The sequence below is a fragment of the Citrus sinensis genome, chromosome 9 (genome assembly GCF_022201045.2).
Source record: "Citrus sinensis cultivar Valencia sweet orange chromosome 9, DVS_A1.0, whole genome shotgun sequence".
Lineage (NCBI taxonomy): Eukaryota > Viridiplantae > Streptophyta > Magnoliopsida > Sapindales > Rutaceae > Citrus > Citrus sinensis.
The window spans coordinates 14,592,516-14,604,890 of record NC_068564.1 but is presented as its reverse complement, the minus strand read 5'-3'; the positions used below and the strand labels follow the sequence as shown (position 1 = coordinate 14,604,890).

Sequence of the window (12,375 nt, the reverse complement as noted above, 5' to 3'; positions counted from 1 at the left end):
GAGTCTGACTTGATCCATCTAATATGACTAAACAAAATCATCAATAAGAATCTTATAAAAAATTTAGCACAGTCTGCCCTATATTTTTGAAATTTCTAACTTGCAAATCTATAAAATAAGCACTTCCAAATAATCCATATTTAACCAGCTTCATTGATCAACCTTCCCAACCACATAACATCATACATCACTGTAGATAATATAACTAATTAATCTCATTCAAATGCCACCCAATTTTTCCAATAATGTCAAAAAATATACTATAGCTAATATATTAAATATCCATAACAATCCTATCATAATTATATGATCAAGATGCTCTAATAATATATTCTATAACTCTTAGTACCATCACATGGGAAAAACTCAAAATAACTAAAGTTGCAGGGACAAGTAATGTACCTACAATCTCCTGTGGGAAACTCAATAAGTGGATTGTAGTTTTTAAAATAAAATTTACTTAAAAAAAATATGTTATTGCAATATAAAATTTTCATCAAAATTGTGTATAAAAATGTAAGCAAAAATGTTTAAATTTTAACTAGCATTAAAAGGAAAACATGATATTGTACATAATATTAGTGAAAATGTAGGTATTAAAATCTCACATGCAATACCAAAATCAACATATATTTATGATTATAAAACTATCATTAAACAAGTACCTGACAGAAAGTCCTTGTCATATACGAACCTTGTCCTATCCAGATCTCATATGAGTGTTGCAATGATGTACTAAAAGTGTATTGTCATGCTCTGAGCTACAATGGGTAGACCAATGACATATTATCTCATATATCATCATATCTCATCATATTGAATGTGTAATAGCCTTCAAAGGACAAAAGCACCCAAGCATACAGCCTAAAAGCTTATGTGTGCTAAGAGGGGCCCTAACTATATCTATGTATTGTGTTTCTATAATTACATATCTATAATTTTATCTATATACTCATCTCTATATCTAGAGGCGAAGGCTAGAAATTAATAAACTTGTGCTTCGGAAAGGCCTAAGCTCAACTGGGACAATAAATGGGCCCATTAGGTGAGTCGACTATTGACTGCTGATTAATATCTTCAACTTAGGTGGTGAGAACCATCAAGTGAATATCATTAAAGCTTCAAGTGATCCTTTGCATATTCATAGAGGTTCAATTACAAGAGATAAAACCAAAATGATGCAAGCAGCTCTAAATGGACTAATTGAGAAAATAGGGATTGAAAATGCAATTCAAGATGCAAGACATCATGAATTGGGCTTGAAGAGAAGACAAGGCATTGTGGGCATTATTTAAGCTATTGGGCAGTCAAATACACAATTTGGATCAAATGCAGAAAGGTTAAATTCAGAATAAAACTGGTATTGATTGTAGCTAGAAGTAATGTGCAAGCTATATACCATTGGAAAGATAATTAGGTTAGCTTTCCAATACATTTTATAGAGCTAGATTTGGAGTTCTCTAGAAGGAGTTATGACCAATTCATTACAGCTTGTTCAGACTTGGGATTTTCAACGACTCCTTTGTTTTTCAACTTCATTTGTTTGTTTTGTTTCAAGTTTGTCAATGTGTAAGGTAAGTCTACCATCAATGATGGTGGGCTAACATTAAGTTTGTTAATGATAGCATTAATTATAGTAGGCTAACATTAAGTTTGTCAAAGATGGCATCAATTATGGTGGGTTGGTGAAGAATTTTGAAGCATCTTTTGACAAACCTACTTGAAGGATTGTTCCAATGTTTTCATTTGTATTTTTTAGGGTCTTGGGTTTCTATTGGTCTATTTAAGCTCAGCAACCTTGCTATGTAAGAAAAAATTAGAGATTAATGTTATTTGAATTTGAAAGAATTATTATTTCTTTGGTTCTTTTGAGAACTAGTGAACTTATCAAGAATTTGTATTTTTGTGGCGTTCAAAAACTAGACTTATCACTCACCTTCTCATGTACATCTTGAGTGTGGCGTCAATATCATTCTCCATATCTCTAGTTCATGTTTTTTTTTAGTATTGGGTCAAGGTTTTGTTTGTCATAAATATGTTTAGAACTTTCTTAGAAAGTTGAAACTACAAATTAAGTGTGAGTTTCAAAGTTTCATTGTGGGATTCGTATAATTAGAAATGAAAAAATGTCGGGCTTGACAAAGTTCAAGCTTGGCCCTAGGAGGTCTTTTGTTAGGGCGGGTGATAAAACCCAAATTCTACTACATTTTTTTTAAAATTATTTTCACTTTGTATTATAAATTTATAATTTATATAATTTCAATTTTTTATTGCATTAGGCTTTAAAAATTAGGTTTATAGGATTTAAAACTATAAATTTACGTTATGGGTAAATTAAACATTTGCAAAAGGTGTATTTTAATTAAAATAATATATATTTTTAAACTCTTAGAAATCCAAACCCAACCTAGATATTTATAAAAAATGTTCGGATCGAGCCAAAGCCGGCCCGAAGTATCTACACTTAGGGCGGGCTTTCTTTGCCATCCGTACATTAACTCAAGTTAGATTACAGTCGCGTAATCGAGTCTCCGCTTCTTTAACTGCTTTTGCCGTTGGGGGAAAATCGACGACAGAGGTCAACATTTAACTCGCACGTAATCCGTCAGATCTCCAGTTAAAACCGTAATATGTCCACGTCAGCTTTTAGTTCGAATTTGAGCGGGCAGAACCAGTAAACAACAAAATCTGTTAAAAACAGAAGAGGAAACAAAAAGCAAGTTTTGCTTTTCTTTTGGTTAATTAGTTAAAAAATAAATGAAAAAATGTCAATCTCAACTCTTGAATCTTGCAAGAAGAGAAAAAGAAGGCCGAAACTGTTCGGGTTCCATACGTTTATGGAATCGGGTTGCCCGATAAGCCCCACCGGTGCATTTCGCGATAACGTGAGACAGTTTTTATCAGCATGTGGCGAGCTTGAAGATTACAAAGTTGAAGGCATGTCCATTTGGTGCACTCTTCTAGTTCACGAGAGCAGCAGTATTGTTTTTCCTCTTTACACCATCGAAGAGCACGTCAAGCACTCTCCTCAGCCCTACTGTGATCAATGCCGATGCTCCGGTTGGTTTCTCTAATTTTTGCCCTGCCCAATTCTTGATTTTTCCCTATTGGGGTTTTGTTAATTTTGTGGAATTGTTTTTTTTATTTTCCCTGTTTGTTCCCCCTTTTAGGTTGGGCTAATCATTATATGTCAAAACGCAAGTATCATTGGATAATACCAATTGACTGTGACTGGAATAAGCCCCTTGAGGATGGTGTTTTTGATCTTCAGACCCATATCTTGCATGGGTTAATTCACTGTAATGGCTTTGGTCATCTTCTCTCTATTAATGGGATTGAAGGGGGTTCTGGCTACCTCTGTGGTAGAGAAATCATGGATCTTTGGGACCGTATTTGTACAAATCTTCGTACCTGGTAAATAAAAAATTTCGCTTGTTGATTGATTATTTCTTATAATCTTAATTGAATATATATAAATCTCCCCTAGTGATTGATTGCAGCAAAGTCACTGTTGAGGATGTATCAAAGAAGAAGTCAATGGACCTTCGGTTGCTTCATGGGGTTGCATACGGGCATTCATGGTTTGGTAGATGGGGATACAAATTCTTTCATGGAAGCTTTGGGGTGAGAGAGCAAAATTATAACAGAGCGATTGAAATTCTCAGCTCTTTGGAACTTGACAATATAATTCAAGATTTCTGTGGCACGGATCTGTGCAGAGAAATGAAGCAAATATTTCATCACTATCGAGATATGAGTGAAACTCTGTTGCTCACACTAAAAGATCTTCTCAGGTTTATGTTAACTGTCAAATCTTGTGCTTCTGCACAAAAGAAAACAATCATGACCACTACAAAGCCTTCAAAAAGAATGACCCTGAGGATTAAGTCTGTGGTGAAGGATAAATCTGTCAACTATAAAAGATTCAGTGCTGTTGTTGCTAAAATGGATAGCAGATGGTCTGCGAGAAGACTAGAATCTGCAGCAGAAGTGATTGTTAATGCATTACAAGAACAAAAGGCAGAGAACTTGGGTCGTGGTGGAGGGATGAGCCGGCAAAAATTAAGAGATGCAGCCAGGATGCACATTGGGGACACAGGGTTACTGGATTATGTGTTGAAGTCAATGAACAATGTAATTGTTGGGAGTCATATTGTGCATCGTGCAGTGAATCCAGCCACTCGGCTATTGGAATACACAATTCATGATCTCTGTGATGGTGCTGGAATCTCAGAGCCAGGACCAGAGATCTCTGACGAGCCCCTCCCACCCTTAGCTCTAGAGACAGGATCTGATGTTTACAGTGAAGTGGTCTATTTGTATATGAATGTACTATTGAATTACCCAGAATCAGAATTAGTGGCACTGGCAACACAGGCAGTTCTTGACAGCAAGCACTTTGTGAAGGAATGGCCATTTAGGGATGAAGATGACCAATTTCTGAGATTTAAATGCCAGGTGATGCCTAGTTTTGTTGATTCAGAAACTGATTTGACAGGAAAATTACCACCTGGGGAGTTGGTCATGATTCCATTGCATTCCACAGTTTTGGAGCTCAAGGAAGCTGCAGAGAGTGCATTGAGGGATACTTACTGTATTATGGAAAATCTTGTGGTAACAGATGTTGGAAACATGCAAAAACTGGATGATGGAGAATTGTTGTTTGGAGCGGTAGAATCAGGTTCACAAGTTTGGATACAAGGATATGGGATTGATTCAGACTCTAAATTGAGGTACGAAGGTGGGAATGACAAATGGATTGTAAAATGCGAATGTGGAGCTCAGGATGATGATGGTGAGAGGATGGTGGCATGTGACATTTGTGAGGTGTGGCAGCACACGCGTTGCCTTGGCATTGAAGATTCTGGAACTGTGCCACCACTGTTTGTTTGCCCAAGGTGCTGCTCTTCCTTTGCACCATCAAGAACCGAATCTTCTTTCAGGTTTTTGGGTTCCAATGATTTGCTGTTGGTCCCAGAAACTGAATACGGCACAGAGAGAGTTGTATTCAATGATGATATTGGGATGTCGCTTTGATGAGTGTCAAGATCATATGCTTCTGGCCTTCCATTAATGCCTTTCATAAAGATTTTGTGGGGTAGGTAAAATGTTCTGTTACATTGCATTCTGTAGATGTTTCTGAAAATCTAAAATCTAGAAGAGTTAGATACCATTCTAGAGCAGCAGATGTAGAACTCTAGGCTTAAGTAGATGTGAAACTGCTATATGAAAGAATTATGGTTAACGTTCATATTAGGTCAGAATTATGCTCAAATGAAACATATCATCTTTTGATCAAATAAAGAATTCAACATTTTACTTCTTGTTGCATTTGTGAATCTTGCTTATTATTCCTGATTCAATTGATCACACAATTCTAGCAGTTTGCTTTGCCTGAGTGTTGTCACATTTCATTAAGTCCTTTATTCCCCTTTATTTGTTTATTTTTCGAAAACAAGAGTTCCTTGTCTGCAAGCGGTCTTGATTTGTTTTGTCATTAAAGTTTGTTGATGCAGACATGTTTTGGTGACAATTATTGCTCAATCTTTTCATGTACCTAGGTAAAGCTTCTGAACTTTTAAAAGAAACAATGTTACTTTCTGGAGTACAGTCTTTTGGCTTGTGGTTTGTATTTACCGGTAACTGGTAACATTTCTAGCAGCACTGAGCTGGCTGCCACAGGTGTTACTATTCTTCTTCGCATTGTGATCGAATTAGTTTAATTTTGTCCCCAAAATAACAAATACTTCCCCATTGGTTTTTGGTTGAGCCTGATGTAAACATCTTTCTCTTCCTGTTTGCTTTACCTTATTGTAATCGCAGAATTCTGCGATGCAAACCCATTAAATAACAAGGTCTTGGTCTTGTACATACGAAGCCCAAACGTGATGGGTCTCCTAACCTTAGCTTGACGTCTCCTTTGAAAGAGCAGATACCTCAATATCTATCATATGAGTCACCACCAATCCCATCCATCACGCTACAACATAATTCACATAATTTTTATAAATAATCCAAAAATATAGATTAATTAGACTAAAATGCTTTTCTGACGTCAAGTGTTAACTCCAGTTCATGTCAAATTTGGTCAAGGACTTGAATGAAACAAAATATAATTATCAAGCACTTAAGTAATGCTATTCTTTTATTTTTTTAACTTTTAACTCATGAGTCATGATTGCCGTTGGTTGTGAGCTATTTTTAAAAAACAATAGGGAAGGAAGGACTTGAAGTGACAATAAGGTAGCGTTTGTTTTTTTATTTGAAATTTGAATAAATCTGAATACGAATATTTGAATAACATGTTTGTTTTTTTTTTAAATATTTAAATATAAGTGACTTTTTACTAGTTTTTATAAATAAAAATATTTTAAACATGGCTATTTAACATTTATATCCTTATAAATCAAATCAAAAAAAGAGATTATGTTTTATAATTTAAGAAATAAGTACATTGTATAGATATATATTTTGAATATAATATTTACCTCTTATTCAGACTTTTCTTCTTTCAAATAAAATTCACATAAATTTAATTTTTCTATTCGGATGTAAATGTGTGAAAATTAAACATAAGTTAAAAAAAGTAAAATAAAAAAAAAATCTGAAATTAATGAAATTTTAGACTTCAAACATTTAAAATCTAACTAGTGATGGTGAATGGATTTGGATCTAGAGGTAGGGGCATTCGGATTTGGATTCACATTGATATTTTCATATCTGAATCCCATCCAGACTTGTAAATGCAAAAAAATATGCGGATCTGGATGCGGATAATATCTGCAAAGATTGCAGGCAGAGATCCTGTATATCCGGATCTGCATCAATTCAACAATTTAGCATATAATTTAAAATTTAATAATTTACCTAATAATATTAGATAAAATCAAATCATAATTTAACCATTAACAATTCAATTCTTAAAATAACATATAACACCATAAACTCATAAATAAAAATACCATAACAAAAATCATATATCAAGAATAGTATAAAATTCAAGTTTAATACCACCACAATTCCACAAATAAAATTACATAAACACTACAAACCCGCATAAAATAATATAGATCCCTATATATTTTTTAATTTAATTTAACTTATATATTTTTTTAATTAATCCTATTATGTTTTTATTTAACTTATACATTTTTATTTAATTTTAATTTAATAAATAATTTAATTAAAAAATAATGTATATTTAGCTATTTAATTTTCTAGATGCATTTACATTCGAATTTATAGACTATAAGTTTTAGCATTCGCATCCAAATTTTTTAATGTGTAGATCTAAATTTTTCTATATTCAGATCTTCCGAACCTTTACAGTTCCCATCGAACCTAGATTGCTTTGCCACCCTTACATCCAACTCTTAAGACTATAAACCTATAATATTATTTAATACCATCTAACTGCGTTTTAGTTAAGTTTGTTGAGCCTCATGTGCCTCATGTGCCTCATGTGCATGTCTTTTACTAGAACTTTTGGTTGGGTCTCTCTCTGCTGTCATTTAACTTGAAAATACCTTAACTTGTTCTGTTGCTTGAAAAGCAAAGAAAAAGTATTACGTACACTAATTTTTCTTTTTCTTTTTATTTTGGGTAATTAGTTAGAAGTAAGAACACAGAACACTGTACACATGCAATGCGATACATGGTGTCCACAAAAGCAATTCCAAGTTGTTCTCATGGTCATCATGGAATCGGAATCAAAATACAAATAATACCCGCGAGATGACAGCCTTCGATAATCCGACCTGTGGTCCCCACGTCCATGTGCAATCTTTGCAATTTTTTAACTCTCAAATATCTCCTTTTTCATATCATGATTATCATTTTGTGATTCGCTTGCATTAAAGTCTTTTTATCTCTCCATTTCAGCAGTTGAGCTGGAGCTAGAGCTCTTGCCCTTTACTTTTCAGTGAAATGCATTTATTATGTATATGCATTTAATTATTTAAAGCTCTGTAAAGAAAAAGTTAACAATTTTGTTTCCTTTCTTAGAGCTTAACTTAACTGAGAGAAATTATAGGAGGGAGATGAAGGAAAAAACTTGTGTTGGGTTCAAGCTGCTGACGCTTTATGTTGGGTTTTGTTCAATACTATTTGTGAGTGCAAGTGGTGATAATGGAGATGCTGCAGTAATGTTGGCTCTGAAGAAAAGCCTCAACCCACCCGAATCTCTTGGATGGTCCGACACGGACCCTTGCAAATGGAACCACGTTGTCTGCATTGAGGATAAACGGATCACTCGGATCCAAATCGGTCACCAAAATCTGCAAGGTACACTTCCTTCAAATCTCCAAAACCTCACAAAACTAGAGCGTCTAGAGCTCCAATGGAATAGCATTTCAGGCCCTCTCCCAAGTTTAAATGGTTTAGCTTCTCTTGAAGTAGTTATGCTAAGTAACAATCAATTCACTTCAGTTCCCAGTGATTTCTTTACGGGCTTATCTTCACTTCAGTCCATTGAGATCGATAATAACCCGTTTTCTTCCTGGGAAATTCCTCAAAGTCTGAGGAATGCTTCAGGTTTGCAGAATTTCTCAGCTAATTCTGCTAATATTACTGGCCAAATACCTTCCTTTTTTGGCCCGGATGAGTTTCCTGGCTTAACCATTTTGCATCTGGCCTTTAATCAGCTCATTGGTGGCTTGCCGGCTAGCTTTTCCGGTTCGCAGATACAGTCTTTATGGGTTAATGGACAAAATGGTAATGCCAAACTTGGTGGTGGCATTGATGTTATACAGAACATGACATCGTTGAAAGAGATTTGGTTGCATTCCAATGCGTTTTCTGGTCCTTTACCTGACTTTTCTGGAGTGAAACAGCTTGAAAGCTTGAGCTTGAGGGATAATTTCTTTACTGGTCCTGTTCCAGATTCTTTGGTCAAACTTGAATCTTTGAAGATAGTGAATCTGACCAATAATTTGCTACAAGGGCCAGTACCTGAGTTTGATAGATCTGTCTCATTGGACATGGCTAAGGGTTCAAATAACTTTTGTTTGCCAAGTCCTGGTGCATGTGATCCAAGGCTTAATGCATTGCTTTCAGTTGTGAAATTGATGGGTTATCCTCAAAGGTTTGCTGAGAATTGGAAGGGAAATGATCCATGCTCAGATTGGATTGGGGTCACTTGTACTAAGGGGAATATCACTGTCATCAATTTTCAGAAGATGAATCTTACGGGAACAATTTCTCCTGAGTTTGATTCGTTCAAGTCTCTGCAAAGATTGATTCTTGATGACAACAATCTCAGTGGTACGATTCCTGAGGGGCTCTCTGTTCTGGGTGCTCTTAAAGAACTTGATGTATCAAACAATCAGCTTTATGGGAAAATCCCATCATTTAAGAGTAATGCAATTGTGAATACTGACGGTAACCCAGATATTGGAAAGGAGAAGAGCAGTTCATTCCAAGGCTCTCCATCAGGCAGTCCAACAAGTACAGGTTCTGGAAATGCTTCTAGTACTGAAAATGGTGTCAAAAACTCTTCGGCTTTAATTACAGTTATCTTGTTTTGTGTTATCGGGGGTGCCTTTGTGATCTCCTTGACTGGTGTTTTGGTTTTCTGTCTTTGTAAAAAGAAACAAAAGCGGTTCAGCAGAGTGCAGAGCCCCAATGCAATGGTGATACATCCTCGCCATTCAGGGTCAGAAAACAGCGAGAGTGTTAAGATCACAGTTGCTGGCTCAAATGTTAGTGTTGGTGCAATTAGTGAAACGCATACTGTTCCTAGTAGTGAGCCTGGTGACATCCAAATGCTTGAAGCTGGAAATATGGTAATCTCTATCCAAGTCTTAAGGAATGTAACAAACAATTTCAGTGAAGAAAACATATTGGGACGAGGAGGTTTTGGGACTGTCTATAAAGGGGAGCTCCATGATGGAACAAAGATTGCCGTGAAGAGAATGGAAGCTGGGGTGATTTCTGGCAAAGGATTGACAGAGTTCAAATCTGAGATTGCTGTTTTGACCAAGGTTAGGCACCGGCATCTTGTTGCTCTTCTTGGGCATTGCTTGGATGGGAATGAGAAGCTTCTTGTATTTGAGTACATGCCCCAAGGCACACTCAGCAGACATATCTTTAACTGGGCAGAAGAAGGATTGAAACCACTGGAATGGAATAGAAGGTTGACCATTGCCTTAGATGTGGCAAGGGGTGTTGAGTATCTTCATGGTCTGGCCCATCAAAGCTTTATACATAGGGACTTAAAACCTTCAAATATTCTTCTTGGGGATGACATGAGGGCTAAAGTTGCAGATTTTGGTCTTGTACGTCTTGCCCCCGAGGGAAAAGGCTCAATTGAAACAAGAATAGCGGGAACTTTTGGGTATCTAGCACCAGAATATGCAGGTAATTTTGGTTCAAGTTGATTTGCTAACATAATTTTTCCCCTTTTGTCTTCCATAGATACTTTTACAAAGTAGTTGGGAATATTTCAACCTACATGCCAATATATATTTTTGTAGATGAAACAGGAGAACATTCAGAAAACTGTTTGGTGAGATTTTTGCATTTGTTATTTATAAGTAGAAAGCAAGCTCAAGATACCACTCAAATATTGTTTTTCACAAAAATTAAGTATTTTGCTTTGGTTTTTGCTCAAATTAGGTTCTATTAGCTTAAAAGATATAAGAATATTTAGTTGAGTCATGTAAAGTAGATTGTGTTCGGCTTTTAATTGTCATTTAATCGTCTTCTCTGATATCCAGACTTGTAATTGCTTTTTTTGAGTCATGTAATTTATTTGTTTGAATTTCTTTCTAGTTCACACAAGGTGGTCTTCTTGCAGTTACTGGGCGGGTAACAACTAAAGTAGATGTGTTCAGCTTTGGAGTAATACTAATGGAGCTAATCACAGGCAGAAAAGCACTTGATGAGAGCCAGCCTGAGGAGAGTATGCACCTTGTCACATGGTTCCGAAGGATACACCTCAGCAAAGATTCGTTCCACAAGGCCATTGATCCCACGATTGACCTCAATGAGGGAACACTGGCAAGCATCAGCACTGTTGCTGAGTTGGCTGGTCACTGCTGTGCTAGGGAACCATATCAAAGGCCGGATATGGGACATGCTGTCAACGTATTATCCTCTTTGGTGGAGCTCTGGAAACCAACTGACCAAAATTCTGAAGATATATATGGCATTGACCTTGAGATGTCCTTGCCACAAGCACTCAAGAAATGGCAAGCTTATGAAGGTAGAAGCTATATGGAATCGTCGTCTTCTTCATTACTACCTAGCTTAGATAATACTCAGACCAGCATACCCACACGCCCATATGGATTTGCTGAGTCGTTCAAATCAGCAGATGGGAGATGAAGACTGTAAATGATGGTGGTGGTGTTTTCTCTATATGTCCATTTGTATCGCTTGTTCCTAGCATGTCGTCAAAGAACATTCATTTAAATTTTTCATGTTTTTACTCCTTAAGGGCATGGTCTGGTATTCTTCACTAAAATGTAATTTGGATAATCATGTCTTAAGAAATTTTGAAAATGAATTGAGATTAATTCGGAGAGTATCGAGGGTTGATCTCTTGTTTTTGTTGGAACCTGCGAGCTATGATGAAAGGAAACAGAACTGATAGTAATTAAAATTAACAGTAGAACCTTGGTCTTGCAACATGTGGTGCAGTTTGATTGTGATAACTAATTTTTACGGGTGGGCGCGGATCAGTTGGGTTTTGAATCAAACTGAACCGATCAGTTTTCGGTCATTATATAAATCGAACCAAATTAAAATGGTTCAGTTCCAATTTGGTTCCTTTTTTTTTATTACTTTTTTTGTTTTTTATTTTTTTAGAAGCGACAGTTCAGTTTAATTTTTTAGTACGAACTAGTTTTTTTGTCCACCTCTTCAGATATCCTTAGTTCCACTATCCTCTATGCCTTATGGAAAACCAGCCATTGGATACATGCAGTTGAAACTAACTTTTGAAGTTTTCATGCACCAGTATCTTATTAATTTTGTATGTGACAAGGACTATATGAAATGGTTATAGAATATCTCATACCGACTGAAAATAGATACTAGGTTAAGGATATAATCTTGAATTGAAATTAATTTTTGAAGTTTAGATGATCATATATAAATAGTTTCGTGTTACTTTTCTATGTAATAAGAACTAAATTAAAAATTTACCCTATGCATGACGGAAATGATAGGATATCCATATTGATTGGAAATAGTTACTAGCGGTGATAGGATATATCATATCAATTGAAAATAGTTACTAGGTTAAGAATATAATTTTGAAGTAACCCGTTAAATTTTGAGTTAATTTTTCAATAAATTTGTTATGATATTGAGAATTTATAGTACTGCTAATAGATTTTATGATGGAGTGATTTATCGTCTAGTTAAGAGAAT

At 35.5% G+C, this 12,375-nt stretch overlaps 2 protein-coding genes across 5 annotated transcripts; both read left to right on the top strand.

Annotated features, from left to right (window-relative positions):
• Positions 1–2,445: 2,445 nt before the first annotated feature.
• On the top strand, positions 2,446–5,324 carry LOC102619384 (PHD finger protein MALE MEIOCYTE DEATH 1). Of its 2 annotated transcripts, none has more exons than XM_006494599.4 (3): positions 2,446–3,060; positions 3,171–3,414; positions 3,501–5,324. In XM_006494599.4, the coding sequence occupies exons 1-3, from the start codon at positions 2,766–2,768 to the stop codon at positions 5,035–5,037; spliced, it is 2,076 nt and encodes a 691-aa protein (XP_006494662.2). In that variant the 5' UTR covers positions 2,446–2,765; the 3' UTR covers positions 5,038–5,324. The 2 variants fall into 2 exon arrangements, with proteins under 2 accessions (XP_006494662.2, XP_006494663.2); XM_006494600.4 differs by having other exon boundaries at positions 2,911–3,060; positions 3,488–5,324.
• A 2,408-nt stretch (positions 5,325–7,732) lies between these two features.
• Positions 7,733–11,522, top strand: LOC102619874 (receptor protein kinase TMK1). Of its 3 annotated transcripts, XM_052434304.1 has the most exons (3): positions 8,137–8,283; positions 8,516–10,356; positions 10,796–11,522. In XM_052434304.1, exons 2-3 carry the CDS (start codon positions 8,754–8,756, stop codon positions 11,323–11,325), a joined length of 2,133 nt encoding a protein of 710 aa, XP_052290264.1. In that variant the 5' UTR covers positions 8,137–8,283; positions 8,516–8,753; the 3' UTR covers positions 11,326–11,522. The 3 variants fall into 3 exon arrangements, with proteins under 3 accessions (XP_006494665.2, XP_006494664.2, XP_052290264.1); XM_006494602.4 differs by having other exon boundaries at positions 7,733–10,356; positions 10,771–10,965; XM_006494601.4 differs by having other exon boundaries at positions 7,739–10,356.
• The last annotated feature ends 853 nt before the right edge of the window (positions 11,523–12,375 follow it).

What these genes read in the sequence shown, in the direction of transcription:
- LOC102619384 (XM_006494599.4), top strand. Translation starts at nt 2,766, where the DNA reads ATGTCAATCTCAACTCTTGAATCTTGCAAGAAGAGAAAAAGAAGGCCG. An exon ending in TGATCAATGCCGATGCTCCG is followed by an intron (nt 3,061 to 3,170) that starts GTTGGTTTCTCT and finishes TCCCCCTTTTAG; the next exon opens with GTTGGGCTAATCATTATATG. An exon ending in TGTACAAATCTTCGTACCTG is followed by an intron (nt 3,415 to 3,500) that starts GTAAATAAAAAA and finishes GATTGATTGCAG; the next exon opens with CAAAGTCACTGTTGAGGATG.
- LOC102619874 (XM_006494601.4), top strand. Translation starts at nt 8,040, where the DNA reads ATGAAGGAAAAAACTTGTGTTGGGTTCAAGCTGCTGACGCTTTATGTT. An exon ending in TCTAGCACCAGAATATGCAG is followed by an intron (nt 10,357 to 10,795) that starts GTAATTTTGGTT and finishes GTCTTCTTGCAG; the next exon opens with TTACTGGGCGGGTAACAACT.